General features: G+C 33.4%; 3 protein-coding genes and 1 long non-coding RNA gene across 5 annotated transcripts; 1 reads left to right on the plus strand and 3 right to left on the minus strand.

Annotated features, from left to right (window-relative positions):
* The first annotated feature begins 71 nt into the window (after positions 1 to 71).
* On the plus strand, positions 72 to 922 carry LOC126688036 (uncharacterized). Its single transcript, XM_050382600.2, has 2 exons — positions 72 to 345; positions 425 to 922. Exons 1-2 carry the CDS (start codon positions 219 to 221, stop codon positions 805 to 807), a joined length of 510 nt encoding a protein of 169 aa, XP_050238557.1. The 5' UTR covers positions 72 to 218; the 3' UTR covers positions 808 to 922.
* LOC126688035 (homocysteine S-methyltransferase 2) lies at positions 869 to 5,759 on the minus strand. Of its 2 annotated transcripts, XR_008790938.1 has the most exons (8): positions 5,444 to 5,759; positions 4,019 to 4,075; positions 3,707 to 3,927; positions 3,312 to 3,441; positions 2,527 to 2,730; positions 1,583 to 1,662; positions 1,409 to 1,480; positions 1,214 to 1,253 (listed from the first exon to the last, which is right to left on the minus strand). XR_008790938.1 is itself a non-coding variant. In XM_050382598.2 (7 exons), the coding sequence occupies exons 1-7, from the start codon at positions 5,627 to 5,629 to the stop codon at positions 1,095 to 1,097; spliced, it is 1,029 nt and encodes a 342-aa protein (XP_050238555.1). In that variant the 5' UTR covers positions 5,630 to 5,754; the 3' UTR covers positions 869 to 1,094. The 2 variants fall into 2 exon arrangements, 1 of the variants encoding a protein (XP_050238555.1); XM_050382598.2 differs by lacking the exon at positions 1,583 to 1,662 and having other exon boundaries at positions 869 to 1,253; positions 5,444 to 5,754.
* Positions 5,760 to 6,929: 1,170 nt separating this feature from the next.
* On the minus strand, positions 6,930 to 9,794 carry LOC126688034 (serine/threonine-protein kinase STY13-like). Its single transcript, XM_050382597.2, has 6 exons — positions 9,237 to 9,794; positions 8,557 to 8,678; positions 8,109 to 8,317; positions 7,854 to 8,028; positions 7,638 to 7,772; positions 6,930 to 7,361 (listed from the first exon to the last, which is right to left on the minus strand). Exons 1-6 carry the CDS (start codon positions 9,538 to 9,540, stop codon positions 7,155 to 7,157), a joined length of 1,152 nt encoding a protein of 383 aa, XP_050238554.1. The 5' UTR covers positions 9,541 to 9,794; the 3' UTR covers positions 6,930 to 7,154.
* Positions 9,795 to 10,568: 774 nt separating this feature from the next.
* On the minus strand, positions 10,569 to 12,709 carry LOC126688037 (uncharacterized). The gene is made up of 2 exons (XR_007644183.2): positions 12,572 to 12,709; positions 10,569 to 11,000 (listed from the first exon to the last, which is right to left on the minus strand). It is a non-coding gene; the product is annotated as an uncharacterized LOC126688037 (long non-coding RNA).
* Positions 12,710 to 19,206: the final 6,497 nt, after the last annotated feature.

Consider the following 19,206-nt stretch of genomic DNA (forward strand, 5'->3'; position numbering starts at 1 on the left):
TAGCACATTCCGAAAACGGCACCGTTTCATATTTACCTTCGTCTTGTTAAGTAGTAGCAAAGTAGCCCATCTGAGGGTAAAAACGGCACCGTTCCCTTCTAATAATCCCTTTTTACTGGGCAGAAACCCTAACCCATCATCGATTGAAATGATTTTTTTGTATCAGATAATTGAGTACTCTTCTTTATAAATTGAGAAATTAGTAATAATTTAATTCAATGAAGAGGTCGATGACATGGAAAGATCCGGAAGAATCTTCGTCGTCTGATGAGTCTTCGTCATCATCGTCCTCACATTCAGACACCGGTGCTGCCGATAACAAGAAAAATGGAAAGAAACCGCAAGGTATTCATTTCATTGCAATTCAAGCTTATTCTTGAATTTTTTTTTAATTCAATTTTTTATCTTTTTTTTATATGTATAGGCAAGTTTGCAAAGCGTAAGAGTGGTGCTGTGGACTTTGATGAATTGAGGAAACATGGCTATAAAGGCGGACTATCAATCCTCAAAGTTCCTCAACCTAAAGATGACACAGTGCAAGACTGGTCTTGGTCTAGCGGCAAAGAACATCGGGAGACCAAGGAAGTCGAAGAATCTTACCAAGACCGACAGAAAACTCGAGCTGCATTAATGGAAGGCGAGCTACTTGCGAATGTGCAAACTGCTAAAGAGAAGAAGAGCTTATCTTTCTCTCAGCGGGAGAAGCGGAAGCGCGATTTTGGTCAGGCTAGTCGAGGCAAGAACTTCGTTGAGGAGGAGAAGCGGTTTTCGAGAGAAAACGGTATTTCCTCTAGCTTTGATACTTGATTACCCTTGTTCATGTAAAACACTGTTAGAAATGTAAGTCTCAATGTACTTCTTGTTCAAATTCAGAAAAGTTGGCATTGTATGCTTAAAATAACATATAACAGAGCATTCAGAATGACTTGTCTCGTCTTATACAAAATTAACGATATTCGATAATGGAAGCTAGGGATATTCATGCCTATTGCGTAGCTATTACAAAAAAGATCTCGATCTCTCCCGGGAGTATGCGAGCCCTTCAGGAATCTGGTTGGTTTCTCATGGTGGGAAATCCGGACCGGCATATACTACTATAGCATGGTATGAGATCTGTTGTCGGCCAGAGTTCTACAAATAGCTCTGATAGTATTCGGAGTTGTTCTGCAGCAACCTCCAATTAGTGAAGCTCCAACCTCACACCATTTGTTTACGTACGACACAAAATCTTCATCAGAAACCCCAGTATTTTGCTACCACAAGAACAAACATTGTTAGTTTGGTATATTAAGGAATAGGACTAGCTATAAATTTGGGAGACTCCATGTGATGTGAAAAGAAGGGGGGAAATAAAAAAAACGATATCCATGAATTTGCCAAACCATCAAATGAAATCAGACCGACTTACCACCCATTCCTTTCTGTCAGCATCATAACTCTCTCCACTGTTCGGATATATGAGTATTGGTTTGGATGTCACCTGAAGAAATTATTCATCCAGATAAGAAGTTTCTCAAGAAACAGTGTCTAATGCATAATAACACGAGCAAAACGTTACTACAAATAAGGAAAGATGCAAAACTGTTCTTTCCGGAATAGTTCGAAATAACATAAAATGCACAATCTATAATTGGCATCAGAAGCAGCCCAATTGCTGTCACCCTGAAAAAAGAATGCATAAAATATCTTAAACCCCCATAAAATGGAATTCACGATGATATTCTAAATGCAAGATGCAAGTATCAGCTGTTTTATCATTCATGGAGAAACTATTCTTACAAAGAAATCCCAGAAGTCCATCAAAAGTTCTAGCAATTTTGGAATATAATCAAATTCTATTTCAGAAAATTTGGGCAAAATGTTTTGGTTAGTCATAAATGTTCAAAATATGTGACAAGAAATAGGCTTGAGGTAGAAAGTAGCTGAATAGTCGACGAAACTGATTACTTGGCTATTAATCATTTCAGTTTAGTAAATGCCTCTAATTTAGATCCAATCTCCTTGACGAGTCATTGATGGTAAAAACTAGAGCAAATTACGCTAAGGTCCCTGAGGTATACAATAATTAACAGTTTGGTACCTCTTGTTTCAAAAGTCTACTTAATGGTCCCTCAGTTTTAATTCTGTTAACTATTAGGTCCGTCCGTTAATTTCGAGACATATTTTCAAACGATTTGGTACCCCACCTTTAGTTTTGTGAACGATTTGGTCCCTCGCTATTAATTTTATTAAACGATTTGGTCCCTCACTTTTAAACGATTTAGTACCCGAGTTTCAATCCGTTAAACGATTTAGTCCCTCAAATTAACAGAAGGATCTCTCAGTTAACGGAATTAAAACTGAAGGACCATTAAGTAGACTTTTGAAATTAGGGGTACCAAACTGTTAATTATGGTATAACTCAGGGGCCTCTAAGTAATTCGCTCTAAAAACTAAACATAAATAAGCAAGTCATTTACTGCAAGATATTAAAATCAAACTATTGTGTGGAACTTGAGAATTACGAGGAAAGCAAGAAATTGGAACCTTTTTCATAGATAATATCAGCCCATGAATAAACCGAGGAGGCGTGCAGTTGATTCCCACAGCAAGGACTTTGCTGCTTGATTCAGCGACTGAGGTGCATTCAATCAAAGAATCGCCACTAACCACATTGACACCGTCCTTAGAGTTAAAGGAGAACCATGCTGGAATCTTTATGGCTTCTTCCTCTAAGAGATCAGCAAATGCCTACATAAGAACAGTTAATTAAAATATCAGCATAAAAAAAATACCGCTTATTTAACCATGACATTTTATTTAGCCTCGTGTTTAGTTCATAATTCATAACTATAGAAATTTCAGATTGTGCACAGGATGATGTTATAACATTATTTTTAGGCCAGGAGAACAGTAAAAGTAGAAAGGGAATTGAAGTTTCTCTTGTTTGGAAATGAGAAACTAAGAGAAGGGAGCCGGGAGGATATAATCTTTTTTAACAGAGACCTAAATCACGAGTCCTACAAAGCTCATTCCGTCAAAATTAGATAATGGAAAGAGAAAATCCTCTCAGAGACACCTATATGTAAATAAATTATCTTCTCAACTTTAATCTCTATCACAATCCAAAACTTTTCATACTAATGTTGATCTTCCATGCCAAAATATTATATCTTCTCCAGTGTCCTAACATTGGCTTTGCTTTTCTGCTTCAAACTGTGAGATATTTCCCTCTTCTGTTAAATTTCGATAAGATTCTGTGCTTTAGCTAATTTATTGTCAAAGAAACAAAAAATGTAATGTTATGCTATCAGAAGGGGCAAAATTAATACCTGAGCTTCTACTTTATTTGGAACTGTTTCAAATGCTATGATATCAGGACCTGCTTCTGCCAATACCTGAACTCTTCTCCGATGAAAATCTTTCAATGTTTCCAGTGTAACAGCGTCACCATAATCCCCACTGTAAGGGTGAACAATAGTAAAAGATATAAGAAACTATAACTAAAAGTTCAGTTTCTAGAAAGGAAATGCTAAGCCAGTTTGATGCATCAAACTTAATTTGGTTATATGCTCTTCTTAGAACACATACAAGAGTTTCAATCGGTTAACAAACTCTTACATATTTTCCATAGCTACAAATATAACTACGGTAATGAACATGATAGTTTAGCATTATAAAGACAGCAGTGCAACTGATAAAATGTATTAATATCAGATTCATTCACCTGTACTCAGATCCATCAGCCAAATATGCTCCATAGCTGCCAACAGAAGCTGCAACCAAAATGGGTCGCTGATTTAGAATCTTGCTACCATCACCAGATATTGCTTGGCATCTGTCATAATAAATATCTCGTGCCTCACAAGCAATTTCCACACTTTTTGTAAGCAAGGCTTCACTTTCTCCTCTAGAGAAGCCTTTTGCTTCAAATCCCTGAATGGTGGCCTGTCGAAATTCGAGTAATCTGAATATAAGAGTCAACATACACACAAAAACAGCTGGAGGGAGAGAAAGCTAGAGAGATCATAGTTCATACCTGGTAAGAAGCCGTGATAATAATATCAGCACCAGCTTCAAGATAGTCAAGGTGCACCTGCCATTTATAAAATTCAGCTAACAAAAATATTTTGGATTACTATGTTTAAATGTTAAAGAACAAAGATCAATGTGGATGATAACGTATTCACTTTAAGATAATCATGTATAGAAAAAAAAAATAACACCAAGCAATTGAATAGCTGATACACTTCATGCTGGCCAAATGATATATAGCAGCACAACTATACGGATTTATGAAGATTAAGCCCATAGTGAGGATTGTGAAGCCGAAACCAGTTTCACCCACATTAATTTCAATGACATCTGCATATCTTACTATAAAATGATAATATTACTAGCAACTCTAAACTGGAAGCATCACTGATTAAAAAAATATAGCTGTGAGGCCTGAGATGGCGGCAACTTTCGTCAAAAAAAATTGTAAACATAACCTTTTGGGATTCAATCTAATTTGTTTTGCCTCTATCCAAAAAATATCTTCATTATTTGCAAGTTTACATTACCAAAGAAAAATCTTTACTCATATGTGAACTTAGCATACAGTAGTTTAGCATTTAAAGACACCAAATCAAACATCACCAAACTCAATACTGAAAAAGAATGTTCAGCATCCAATTGTAAATGCAAACAAAATCATAGAAACCTTGTTCATTTGTTCCACATATATACTCCCCATCCCCTTCCTTCTTTAAGGAGAGATGAAGGCAAAATCAGTCGATAAGGTTTATCTTTATTAATTATACTCTCTTAGTGTCAAATTCAACTTGGGAATTTACATGGTATTCCTTTCAAAAAATGACATATAGTTAAATGTCAATGCTTTAAATTATTATGTATACTCAGATGAATCTCTTTCCATACTCAAATAAAGTTAGATGACTAGAATCGCCAACCCAAGCTACATAACCGTGCAAACCATTAATTAAACAACCGTGTCCTGATAACGAAAGGGAAAAAACTGCAGCCAAAAGTTCAGAAACTTCAACACATATAAGCATGTACTCTACACTCAAACACGAATCTATAATCAAATGCAATAAAAAATTGCAATAATGAAATGCAAGATAAAATTGCAATCCAAAAACAGATAAACCACTCGATCTCCAAGTTGAAGGGTTGGAATGGGTGGTCCAACTACAACTCTAACTTTAAACAAGGTGTCAGTTTGACATGCAAAAGAAGTTAATTCCAGAAACACAACACTCCCACATTAAAATTAAAAAACAAGAGAACACAGAAAAAAAACAAAGAAGGACCACAGTAATTCAATATGAGATGGCAGTCCATAAATCTGCAAACCATCAAAATCTCTGCTCCATCTCTATATATTAAATTATACATGTAAAGTATAAGCTTCCAAAACAGGAATCTAATTTGAATAAAAGAAATATTATTGAATTACCGAACGGATGAGGTGGGAAGAAGTGAGGAGACACTTGGCACTCCACAGTGGATCATTGAGGTCAGCGCCGTGTCGTTCCAGCTCCGTCGCGAGACCGCCGTCGATGATGGCGATGCCGCCGGATTGGCGTAGGAAATCTGTCATCAACGACGACGTATTGCTAGCGCCGGAAAAAGTATACCTCATTTTGCTTGTTCAAGTGTTGGAGAAATGTAATGGTTTAAAAGGTGTTGGAGAAATGAAACAGCTGCACACTGCTAACTCTCTCTTAATTCTCAACACATGCACTATTGATACACATCAACACTTTGTTAGCTTCTGAGAGTTGAAATTTATAGGTGAACTATTTTTTAAATTGACCCACGAGTTTCTAAAATTAACACTATTACCCCAATACTTGTCAATTTGTGTACATGGATTGGATGTAAATTTGCATCAACAGCATTGAAGATTACATGTGTGCATAAAGTCTTGATAAATAAATTAAATTATCACATGGATGTGCCCTTGTATTCATTGCATATGTAATCTGGTCATAGAAATTTAATAATATATAATTCAAATTTGTAAGCTTTCGAGAGATTTAGGTTAAAAGGTTGTATTTGAGAAAAAAAAGAAGGAAGAAAACACATTTGTCAAATGTTTTGACTTAGTTATTAGAAAAGTTTAAATTTTCGATTTAATTTTTATAAGGACGGGTGCATTAGGTTAAAACTGAAGTAAATTAAATTAATATTCTTGATTATTTTCAAGATTAAATTTATGGAAATTTAAACTATCTCAAATTAATCAGACCTAGGTGGAATCAAATCAATTGAATTTTCAGTTGTTGCACTGACCTAATTGGAGTGGACTGCTTAGCTGCTGAATCATAGTTTTATTACTGATTAAAATATTAAATATTCCACTAAGTTGATTACCACATTAAAAAACATATCTAATCCTCTTGAGATTCAGCAAAGTCATACCCACTCAGACAGCCACGTGTCTCCGTGATCACTTTTCTTGATGCCATACAACTGAAATTTTTATGTTCATAGGACACGTAATACCCCCCAAAAGAAAGGCGAAACACATAGCTAGGTCCCTGCATTTATTAAAGTTTTTATATGAATCCTTATTCTTTTATTTGCCAATAGGTCCCTGCCCTTATTAAAGTTTTTATACTGAATCCTTGTACATTTATTTGTCCATATAAATCCCAGCATTTACTCCCTGCACCACAAAAGTAAAATACGTTTTGCCAAGCGCTGAAACTGATTTTTCTTCATTTTCATATTTACTTTGTTAAAATGTTAATTTTTAAACTGATCTTTTTTGCTAGGTGTTGACTCCATTAATATTATTTTGTGATGGAGAGATTCAAAATCTACAAAATTAAAAGTGTAAACACTCGATGTTGATAATTTAAAGTGCAAAAATCCGATACCAAAAAAACTCAAATATACGTTATGCGCAAAGAAAAAGCTGAAAAAAAAGACCAGAATAGAGTCAGAATTGTGTGCACCAACAAATTTTCCAAGAATCAAGTCTCCAGTCAAGCTTTCATAATAATAAAAATGTAGGAACTTAACTAAAGTCAGAATTCCTCAAGCTTCCAAAAAAAAATAAAAAAAAATTACTAATCTCTATAGAAACTTAGGAGCTGAATATTCAAAGATCAGCTGCATTCTAGCAATGAACTGCACATGTACAGTAAATTTGACAGTCGTCACGGACCACGAGCTGGAGTGAAACAGAGACAGCCGGTAGATTGGCCTTCAGGGATCATACCTCCTCCTTTGCTTGTATCTATTGCTTCGAGCAATCTCACAACCTCATCCATCTCGGGGCGTTTGTCCGGATTACCATCCCAGCATTTTCTCATTATGCTTGCCACTGAATTCGGACAACATCTGGGCATTTCAGGCCGTAGGTTCTGTCAAAAAGTCACGAAACAAAAGTTTGCATTATGAATGTTGTCAAGATGGTGTCATATGCTAGAACTAGGAGGCAGGCAGCTTGTTTTAGAACAAGATAGTTTGTAAGGGCTATAATTAATGAGCTAACTCGTCCTCCATAGCATGATAAGTCGATAAGCTCCGTATGGTCACATTAAGAATCGTAATAACTATAACTGATGAGCTAACAATTGGCACAATAATAGTTTTGAGCACAAGTAAGGAGGATATTAAAACATATTGAAGTGACAAACCTGTCGAACAACTTGAGATGAAACTTCAGCAAAACTGAGATCAGGATAAGGCATGTCACAGCAATAAATTTCCCACAAGCATATACCGAAGCTGTATACGTCGCATTTCCTATTGTAAGGGTTACCATTGAGGACCTAAACAGGTCACTTTATTAATCTTTTATACATAGTCGGAAAAAAAGAGGGCAACTTCAAAGCGAAGATAAAAGTAGATACCTCTGGGGCCATGTATCCAAGAGTACCAGTTTCCCCTGTCATATCCCTAGGGTTCTGAGCTTCAACTCGAGCAACGCCAAAATCAGCTATTTTCAAAGTTCTATGAGAATCTAACAGCATATTTTCTGACTTAACATCCCGATGCACAATCTTTTTAGAATGAAGGTAGCTCAAACTGCAAAAGTGGTCAAACAAAATAAAGCGTATTAATGAAACTTGAATCGTGGACTACCTTCGTTGAAAATATGTACTTACCCCCTGGCAAGATCCAAAGCAAGTTGAATGACAATCTTAAAGGCAAGTTTCTTTCTACTATTTCTGATTAAAAATTTCTTTAGCGTCCCACCTGGAAGGTACTCAAGAACAACACAGCACGCCTTTGAAGGATGAGATTCATAATTTCCATTTGTAGGGTTTTGGGGAGGAATTTTAAGATTGGAAGTTCCCATCGAGGCTCCAACAAACTGTAATATATAATTTCAGTTATATTATACCCTAAACATTAAGAATGAATCAGTATATCAATAAAAGGTGCAACTTAATCTCGAGGATGAAAAATCTCCCAATAGCAAAGACAACAAATTAATATAATCTGGGTGATCTACAAGTATCATTGTTGACTGCTCATACCATCACACAATACTGTGAAGGATCTTGAAAAGCAAACAAAATACCAAAGCAGCCGACTAACCAAAGCTTTTACCTTCGTAACATTTGGATGGTCAAGCTTATGCCAAACAGCAACTTCTTGCCGAAATGATGCCCGAATAGCAGCAATTTCAGCAGCAGTGGCAATGCCATCCTCCCCCCAATTCAATACCTTCACTATAATGTTCGAGAATCAACCAAAAAAAAAAAACTAAGTACATATTCAATTAGAAATCTCGCCGAAAAGGCGGTAAAATAGACATTGACACAACCATAAGCTTTCACAATTGGCATAGCTCGTAAAAAAATCTATACATGGAAAATCAATAGAACACCTTTTACTTGACATACAACCTATCATTAAGGAGCTTTTTTTTTTGTAACAAAGACTCACTTCCCCGAGCCGAAGCTCAGGATCACCCACCGTGAAACCCCCAGGATGCGGACCACCTGCAGACCCACATACCTAGCAAATTTGAGCTATAATGGCTAGCAACCTAGTTCCAACCACTTTGTTTATAGGAAAGGACGTAGCCGGGGTTTGAACCCACGACCATGACGCCCGGATAGCTGAAGCTTAGTCCACCAGAACAAACCCGGGCAGGGCCATCGAGGGCCTTTTTATAACTTTGTTTCAGTTACTCTAATACAAGTCCTCAACTAGCATCACACAACACAATAAAACCATAAACCCACTAATTAAAAATCACAAAAACTGAAGATTAAAACCCTTACCAGCAACATCCTGGCCATCATAATTGCCTCTGTACACAATACCATAAGTCCCCTGAGCTAAAACATGCCTCATATCCAATTTACTCAAATCAATCTCCCACTCTTCCCTTCTCGTCTCCTCTACCCTATCCCTAGACCAAACCCGACTCAAGTGCTTCTCAAGCTGAATATCCCAGCTCTTAAAATCAATCTTATCAGCTCTAACATACAGCTCTCTATCGCTATTACTACCCACATCTTTCAATTTCGAAATCAAATTCTTTTCACCGTTTACTAAACCCCCTTCAACTTTGCTTGGTTCCATTTGATTATTTTTTTTAGGGAACTATCTCAAACATGAGAACCCATGTGAAAAAATTGAAACTTGGAGCGAACCCAGTAAATGAAATTGAGAGATGAATGGGAAAAAGAATCAAAGAGAAAAACCCATATGAAAAAAAGTAGGGTTTTGTGGAGGAGAAAAAAAGAAGAGGAGAAGAAGGGACGAGCCAATGAGAAAAAAGAGAAGGAATTTGATGAGAAATAGAATTTGAGAGAGGATTGTGGCCTAAAATAGGTGCGTGACTGTTTCAAAATCAAACTATGTTTATATAGTTTATGCTGTTTCTTAACTGTTCTTAGCTTCTCTTTTTGTTTTTTTGACTGCCTTTTTTTTACCTTTTTTTTATTTTTAGTTGATCAAATTAAATTAGATAATTAACTTATTTTATAGATTATAAAAAAAATTATATTTCTTTCTCTATTGAAAATTAAGAGTGGACATGGGCCGGTTAACCGGTACATAAAGGTAATTTATAAACCGGTTCATAATACTACGGTTTTTAAAATCAAAAATATAAACCTAAAATTTAAAATAGTTAATTATTAAAACAGTTTGATTTTTTGATCTTACAGTTTTTAACCATATAACCATTAAAAAAAGTTAAACTAAAAGAAATAAATGTATAGAAGAAATTCTAAGCATAATCTAATAAAAAGTTTAATTTTATTCTATTTAATTTCTCTAACAAACCGGAGAAAAACTATAGCAATTCAAATTATATATAAAAAAAGAAAATAAAATTTAAACTATATTTTTGATAGGTGAACCAATTCAAATATTTATAATTATAATTTATAAAGATAGATTTTTTTTTTAAATGTTTAACCGGTTAACCTCGGTTTTTAAAATTCTAAATCCTAAACCTCAACCATTAACCATAAAAATTTAAAAATTAAACCTAACCTTAAGCCTATGGACCGATTAACCTTATTTTTTGTTTGATTTTCCAGTTCTGATTCGATAATCATTTTCACTGGATTTTTTGCCCACCCCTAATTAAAAAAAATTATTGATAATCAATATATCTATTACAAAACTGAAGCCATTTTACTGTACATTCAACAGTAAAATGGACTTCAGCTTTATGAAGCATCTACGGTCACAACTAAGTTTAATTACAAATTACAAATATTAGCTAATTGAAAAGGTGTCTTTTGGAGTAAGGTACAGTCAGCTATTAGCTTCTTCCGTAGGGGTTGCACTAGAGGCCATGTAGCTGTTCGTCATCCACTCATTTAATGCCATTTGCACTTTTATTATTGGTTATTTAGGCTGTGACTCAGAGGGTTCAGTAAGGAGGCAGAATCCTTATCTATTTACTGTCATTTCATGTCAAATGCCTTCTTATCATAGGCTGTTTTAGAGGCAATTCTGAACACTCCTCTGTTTTACTCGATGGCTGTACTCTGCCCTTCTGAGTTATAAAATTGACCATCTTACCCCTACAAAAAGATTGTAAATTAAAGCATTTGCTGAGAGGAGCAGACAGCTACAATCACATTATACGGTAAAAACAATCTTTTTCCATTTATGTAGTTCTTTTGTTTTATATGCACAATTTTTCTATTACTTTTTGAGCTCACCTGCTCTTTCTCTCAAACATTATGCAGAAAGTGGTATACAGTGGCCTTTCGAACAAAGTCAGTTCATTTAAAGTTGAGTTACTTTTTCTTATACCTTTCTTTTGTACTGTTAAAAAGCTTGATTTTACCATGTGTGTTTAACTTTTTTAGCTATTTGAACTTGCAGTAGCCTGGAACTACAGTTGCTTAAAGAAGTCCTTGCAACAGTTGTTATAGGTTTTTATTTACACGTATCTTTCATTGTTATATTTTCCTTCACCATTATTTTCTTCTACTGCATTTAATGATCTTCTATTTTCACATTTTTTTCCCTAGATGAATGCAATTATAATTCCAAAAACTGTCATTCTAGCACAAATTTTAAAACAGTTATAGCTGCCAGAACATTACTTCAAGATTATTGAAAATGAAGGAACTAATGTCTACCAAGCAGTTGTCGTGTTTGGGTATAATGTTGTTGGTGTTGGTAGGCTAACAGGGGAACTGATGGGACATAGTTCTGAAAGTGTTGAGCACACTAAGGAGCTGGCTGCCCTTCTAGCCATTGATTTTTTAAAGAAGCTTTATGTGTTTGATATCCATGAATATTCTAAGCCTAAAAATGATGAATTGACTAGCAGCTTAGAAAAAATGTATGAAACTTGCACTGCTATCCAATGTGCATATGTCGAACTGATGGTTAAATACAAAAAGATGAAACAGAAGTTTGAAAACAAAGACAAGGCCTATTAGCAGTGGACCTTTTTTGTACGACTCACAAAATGTCAACTGTACTTAAAATATGTTTAGTTGATCTCCTGTTAGTTATGATAGTTGTTAGTTGTTACATTATATAGGTATTAGATATGGGGGAAAGGTTTGGTAGTATTTTTGTTGGGAATGTATCACTCACTTGGTTGGATACTAAGTTGGTAATGACAGATTTGTAAAAAGAAATGCAGAATTGCTATAATATTGACATGCTCTTTTTTGTCTGCTAATACTCATATCTTACTCCATGATTAATATAATATTGCTATGCTCTTTCTTTATTTACTAATATTCATATCTTAATGTATATAGATGGTGGTTGATATTAAATATAAATAAGCTCCTATATTAAATTTATTGACTTTTATATCTAAGTCCAATCACATATAAAACTATAGACAACAACCATTTTTTTGTAAAATAAATACATTTGCTAAATTAGTACTTTACATAACACTAATTAGTTTGTTCATAGGGACGACTAACTCATCAATTATTCGAATTTTAGTTGGCTTTTCAGTTCTCTTTACAATCAAGTATATTTATTTTACTTTTAAAAATTATAACATGGTGTATCTATCTACCAGCCACACAACTTAAGGTAAAAACCAATAATTCATGACATGCAATTCAGCAAATGTCTAAAAGCTTTAAAATGAACAAATTTAACATGGACTTACTTGGTACAACTGCCTTTTTTCCATTGCTTTAGACCACGTTATACTGTTTTTATCACGCATTGTTTCAGGAGTTGTTGCGATTCATTCTGTTGCTAAATGAATTGCTTACAAGGGCTTCAGATCCTAGCAAACCTGCATTTTTATTATAATATATTGCCCATTCTTGTATATCCTTCTTTCTTGTTTTGAAAGGATAATAGTATAAAGAATACATTGTTAAGTTAAATTATATATTTAATTTATTATTGTTAAGACTTCGTTTAATTGTGAGTAAGTAGATCGGAAAAGTTTTATTTCAGGAAGTAACAAAGTTTTTTTGCTTGCTTCTATTTGTTTATTGTACTTTCTAAAAAATTAAGAATTTTACTTTTCTTTATATAGGAAAGTGACTTCCTTAATGATAGGAGTATAAATTGTTATATATTCTATGTGTATTACATGTCATATTCGTGCATTTAATGTTTGATTTTAAGCTTCTTTGAACTCATTTTGTATTTAAACATTTCAAACATACTGTGAGAGTGTTTCATGATATTCAAGTCATTTGGAAGACATTGGTATCATAATTAAAGTTTAGAAGAAAGTTATGCTATGAAAATAGACGCCGCGAGCACAAGCTCCTACTTGTGAATTTGACCTCCCTGCATTGATTGACGATTTTGGTGTGCTTAGAGATTTCTATTGAATTTGTGTTCTTCACAAGAAATAAAGTAGATATCTTAAACTTTACATAAAATAAAAAACCAACTCACTCTGAAGTGTCCACATTGAGTTATGAAGTTTTGATTTGCAACAAAAATTGGGTGCACAACCGAACAAGTCTGGGTAAACTTGTAGTAGTTATTGCACGTCAAAATGCGCAAACGCACACAGAAGTTCTAGACAGTCGTTCTTTTTACGTTTTTGACATGTTTTGTCATTGTGCGTACACGATATGACATGGATAACATCATAAATACACATGAGACGAGTCAAAATCTTATTTTAAAATACAAAACATATAAATACCATTAAAATACATCAAAGAAGGGAATCAATCATTATTAGTTTAGACTACAGACTCTAGACTAATTTATTTCAAATTTTAATTTAGATTAGCTTAGAAAATTCAACAAGACGACTTTAATTGGAGCGAGGAACAAAGACGCTTACACTATTCGAGAGATTGATTATATTTCTCATCTTCTTACCATGAACGCTTCTATAATTTGTATTGTTGATTTTATCTTTATGAGCAACTAAACTCTTAGTTGGGAATTAACTACTTCAACTATGTTTATTTAATTTATTAGATTATGGGTTTTTAGAAGGGTTAATGTAAAAAAAAATCACAAATTTTACACGTTTTTTCATTTTAATCATGCGGTTTAATTTTTCTCATTTTCATGCACGAACTACCATTTTTCCTCAAATTCATACATGGCGTTGAGGTGGCACTCATTCATTGGTGTAAAATGACTTCCACCTCAACGAATTACACCAATGGAGTCGTGACACCTGATCACCGTGTATGAATTTGAGAAAAAAATGATAGTTCGTGCATGAAAATGAGAAAATTTAAATTACGTTATTAAAATGAAAAAACGTGTAAAATTCATATTTTTTGACAATTAACCCTTTTTAGAATTGTATATTATTTACTGTGCTTAATGCTTGGTTTGAATTGATCACTTAAACTATTGTCGTGAGATTTAAATTTGACTTGAGAGAGCTAATTTAAAATAGTCATTAATAAATATTAATTTAGAATTTAATTACGCGGGAGTGAATTGTTAATTAGATGTTTTTAAAGTTTGCTTTATCAATTTGGTTGGATTGATTATTTAGTCTTATAAGATGTGAGGGTGAGTTATAGGCTTAGTAATTGACTTAATTTGAATTTTGTCATGTTATGATTTGGGAGATATTAAAATAGTTATTATTTCTTGATTCACTCTTTTATAGGTGTTACTTGTTTTTATTTGAGTTGTTTTATTTTATGGGTTAATGTCATAAAAATTCACCAACTTTATACATTTTTTTCATTTTAATCATGTACTTTAAATTTTCTCATTCTCATGCACGAACTACCACTTTTTTCAAATCCATACACGGTGCTGAGGTGTCACGACTCCATTGGTGTTATTCGCTGAGGCGGAGGTCATTTTACACCAATAAATGAGTGCCACCTCAGCGTAATGCATGAATTTGAGAAAAAGTGGTAGTTCGTGCATGAAAATGAGAAAATTTAAACTGCGTGATTAAAATGAAAAAACGTATAAAGTTCATGATTTTTTTTAACATTAACACTTACAATATTTTGCTAACACTTGACAAAGTCAAGTAAATAAAAAAATTTAGTACTTTTTTTTTAATTTTTCCTAAATAATATTTTTTCAACTTTTCTTAAATTATATAAAAAATATTTTTACTTTACTTTATAAAATACATCTATTTCATTTCATAATTATTGTTTATAATGAAGTTAAATATTTTTTTTGTTTAATATTATTATCAAGAATGTTTATATTATATTAAGCCAAAATATGACATTATTTTTTTATATTTTAATATCTAAATACTCATTTAAATAGTACTTGATTCGAAAAGATAATAGACAATAAATGATAACTAAATTATTTATTAATTTTATATAAAAATATAATATTTATTTGTTTAACCATGTAAAGATATATAAAAAGACATTCTTATCTTTTAACTTAAAAAATAATATAATATATTATATTAAAATTAAGTTTATATTTCTTGAGAATTGTAAGCAATTTATATTAAATTTTTCGGGAATTACTATAAAACAAACAAAGTGAGGTCTAAGAATTAAAAACACTTATTAAAAGTGATATTTTTAAAAAAAATCAAAAAGTAAAAAAAAAGGACAAATAAAATGGACCGAAAAAACTATTTAAAAATACAATTGTAATTAGAACTGTTATAACTGGTTAGCTGTTTCTCCTTTCTTTCAAACAAAACCTTCTCTTTCAAAATAAAATTTTAGTTACAGACACTTTGCGGGAGGTGATTATTAACTATTTTCTGTCAAAGATTACCCTCCCATTTTCAAGTCTCTTAATTTTTGCAAGAATTAAATAATTTTTATCATATTATTAATTTTTGTGTTGATTTCTCTTAATTTTTTTTATTTATCTGAATGGTATGTTCTTCTCTGAATGTGAAATTTCTACAAGATATTTTAATACGTTGTTTGAAAAACAGAATTCACGACATTTGCAGAATGCTGCTATACTTATACCAATTAAGTATAATGGAAAGAACGAGGTCGTTATTATTTTAAAATAGTTATTATTTAAAAATAGTTCTAGACTTATTAATGATTTCTTTTTGCAAGAAATAAATATACTATTCTTCTCCATAATGCAAAAGAACGAGGTCTCCATGGCCGGACTTCTCCAGCCATGGAGTCCGGTCATGGAGAATTTTTTTGTTAATATTCTTTAAAAAAATTATATTATTTAGAAAAAACTATTAAATTTTTGAATTTTTGGAGAAGAGGGTTTTTTCGTTCGTTTTTATAACACTAAATGTTTCTTAAAAATTATGTTAAAAGTGGATGATCAAATTGGTATTCTCAAGTAAAAAAGGGTTAATTTAATTTTCTAGGGTGGAATTAGAAGCGAAAGATGCGAATTTGGATGCTGTCACGACCTAAATTATTGAGTCAAGATCGGCGTTAGGGAATGGGAGTGGTAACTCCAAAATCCGTAGCAAGCCTAAAATCACTATAATTTTTTCGCAAATTCAAATATATTATTATGCATAATACGTTTTCAGAAAACTCCTTTAAATAATATAATTATAGATATCAAAATATCTTATTCATTTTCCGAAAACCGATGCGAAACGATTCTTAAAAATCAGGATCTTATAAAGTGATATCTCATATCCACCATTGCCCTGTCTTTAGTCATAATCTCGACCAATTTCATTCATGGCAATTGATACAGAAATCAAACGGATAAAACGTCTTTTATAAATAAATACCGTTTATAAACCGTATCAGAGTTTACAATATAAAATACCATTTGAATTTAAAACCTTAATCATACACTGACACCTACTGGCTACTGCAGCTCTAAGAGGACTCGTACTTTGTGCAAGTCAAAGGACTTCTGGCACAAAAGAGATGGTTTGTCTGATCTGACTCCGATCACCTGAAAGGTAACAACAGTGAGGGGGTCAGCATTTTGGGAAATACTGAGTGAGTTTACATCTTACTAATGGTATTATAAAAATATAACGCATTTAAAAACAAAGCATGTATATATAAACATATTATATTTTTCAAGCGTTTGATCATATCGAAACCCTAATCTTATAAACAATCTTGAACTAGGCATTTCTTAGCATTCATAACCAATAACAATTTCTTAATCCTGATGGTAGGTTACGGGATAGTTCAACCATGTCAACAAATCATATGGTACAGCCCCGAGATAGTTCAACCATGGTGACTCGTACCAACACTTAAATCCAACAATCAATCGGAGTCCGGGGATAGTTCAACCATGGCGACTCGCTAGATACAGGCCGCGGGATAGTTCAGCCATGCTGACCTCGTATCGCATTCACAAATAAAGTTAGTCTAGTTCTATTAGCTAAGACTTACCCGACACTGGTGATCACACAGCCTATTAACACCCAATAAGTAGTTGTTCCCTTAGATCGCACACCAGATTCTTATACTTAAAACAATCAAATAACGATATATTATACAATTCAAATCATATAATATGTGAGGCATGCGATAATACTATTTATAATATATCAAATAGCTTTTAGGAATAATACATGAAAGTAAAATGCAACTCACAGTGATCGCTATCCAAATAATTGCGATATCACTATCCAAATCACGCAAGTTCCATGCGTTGTTCGATCCCCTAGCTCCACCTCGTCGGTCTAGTAGTTCGTCGACACGTCTGTTACCTATTCCAAACACACGTACGTTTAATTTATAAATGTCATCTGGATACCAAAACCCTACTCGCAATTTAAACTGATACCATCTTGTTCTTTATACTATTCTTAACCTCGATAGATTCTTAATAAACACCCTGATACTTAGCCTATATAGTTCTCATATTCATCTTATCGATTTCCAATTACGTAGTATATTCATTTCGAAGCCTTAATCACAAAGGTCATGTTTTATATCCAAATTTTACGATTTTGGAGTCCATAAGTCAATGTCGGGTCGAGGTAAGTTGTACCCGAGAGAAACCAAGCCCTCTCACATCGTGAATGCTTTCCTTACATCGTGAGAGGCTTCCTCACGTCGTGAGGAAGCCCCTCACGTCGTGAGAGGCTAAAAAACAGCCCTTACTTCCGATTCCGACGTGGTTCGGACATTTCCGCACCCAACTCCATAATTATGATCCAAATCATTAAAAACGCATGAACCAAGTTAAAACGAATAAATTACGTGAATTCAATACGGTTTCACCGAACCCTAACCCTAGCCAGAAACTGAACCCTAATTTCAGCAACTAAACATTGATTCTTACCTTAATTTGATGATCTATGATGATAGACAATCTTTTCCTCTTTCCAACACAACAAGAATCGCTCAATTCCGAGTCCGAACGAAGAAACCATGCTGATCGCAAGTTTGATCGCGTCGCGAGACTATGTCTCACGTCGTGAGACACTTCCCTACAGCTCCAAATCTAGTCTCGACTTGCTTCCGAGACCCCGAACTCACTCTGACATGCTTCTACACCAAAACATCACAAAACCCAACTCAATAACCATCAAAAACGTTAAAAACGACGTGGTTTGAGTTAGTTCAATCCAAACGCAACAAAACAACCCTAAAACTCCTAATTCCAGAATTCAAAACAATGATATTACCTCAGTTTGATGCTTTTAGTTGATAGAGAATCGAATTCTTGATCCAACGGCGCAAGAATCACTCGATTCCGTCGAGAAAGAAAGAAACTGCGACGATCGCAAGTTTGATCGTTCCTAACCCTTAACTGATACGTATCATGACAAATTCTTTTAATTTATTTCGATAATCTTTATCATGACAAATTCTTTTAATTTATTCTCGACTTAAATACTTATATTTCAATCCGAGACATAAACTTCACTTTTCCTATTTCTCGTTCTTTTCTCTTAATATCATCATATTACTTTATCCAATGCCGATATTCAAATTTTCTTATTCCAATCTTTAAACATAGACGTCCTACTTGATATTGTTCTTTTTTTTAATATCCAAAATCTTTTATTATTGCAACTCTGGTCACTCTCTGCAGGACACGTTGCATTAATCGACACCTGAACTTACAAGATATTACAGGTGCATTTGAGAAAATTATAACGTCGGGGTGAACGTGAAAAAAGGTTAAAAAAATTGAGATTTTTTTGGTGATTAAGCCTAATATTCATAATAGTAATGCGGTATTTAAATTTGACATTTTCTCTAACAATATTCTGTTAAGATGAGATTTACTTTATCATCTATAGATAAGCACATAGATTAATTAATTAATAATATAAATAATTAGATGTCAGTTTAAAATACCCGATAAGTTTGAATATTATGTGCTTTTGCTGGTTGAGAGTAACGAATTTTGTGGCCAATTTGACTTTAAGAGTAACGAATTCTTTGG

This window comes from Mercurialis annua, linkage group LG6 (genome assembly GCF_937616625.2).
Source record: "Mercurialis annua linkage group LG6, ddMerAnnu1.2, whole genome shotgun sequence".
Taxonomy (NCBI): domain Eukaryota; kingdom Viridiplantae; phylum Streptophyta; class Magnoliopsida; order Malpighiales; family Euphorbiaceae; genus Mercurialis; species Mercurialis annua.

Excerpts from the sequence above, each read along its gene's own strand:
- LOC126688034 (XM_050382597.2), bottom strand. The coding sequence starts at position 9,540 with ATGGAACCAAGCAAAGTTGAAGGGGGTTTAGTAAACGGTGAAAAGAAT. Across the intron at positions 8,679-9,236 it reads TGATGGCCAGGATGTTGCTG|TGAAGGTATTGAATTGGGGG; the intron begins GTAAGGGTTTTA and ends CGAACATTATAG. Across the intron at positions 8,318-8,556 it reads ACCATCCAAATGTTACGAAG|TTTGTTGGAGCCTCGATGGG; the intron begins GTAAAAGCTTTG and ends TATATATTACAG.
- LOC126688035 (XM_050382598.2), bottom strand. The coding sequence starts at position 5,629 with ATGAGGTATACTTTTTCCGGCGCTAGCAATACGTCGTCGTTGATGACA. Across the intron at positions 4,076-5,443 it reads CTTCCCACCTCATCCGTTCG|GTGCACCTTGACTATCTTGA; the intron begins GTAATTCAATAA and ends TATAAATGGCAG. Across the intron at positions 2,731-3,311 it reads CAAATAAAGTAGAAGCTCAG|GCATTTGCTGATCTCTTAGA; the intron begins GTATTAATTTTG and ends GTTCTTATGTAG.
- LOC126688036 (XM_050382600.2), top strand. The coding sequence starts at position 219 with ATGAAGAGGTCGATGACATGGAAAGATCCGGAAGAATCTTCGTCGTCT. Across the intron at positions 346-424 it reads AAATGGAAAGAAACCGCAAG|GCAAGTTTGCAAAGCGTAAG; the intron begins GTATTCATTTCA and ends TTATATGTATAG.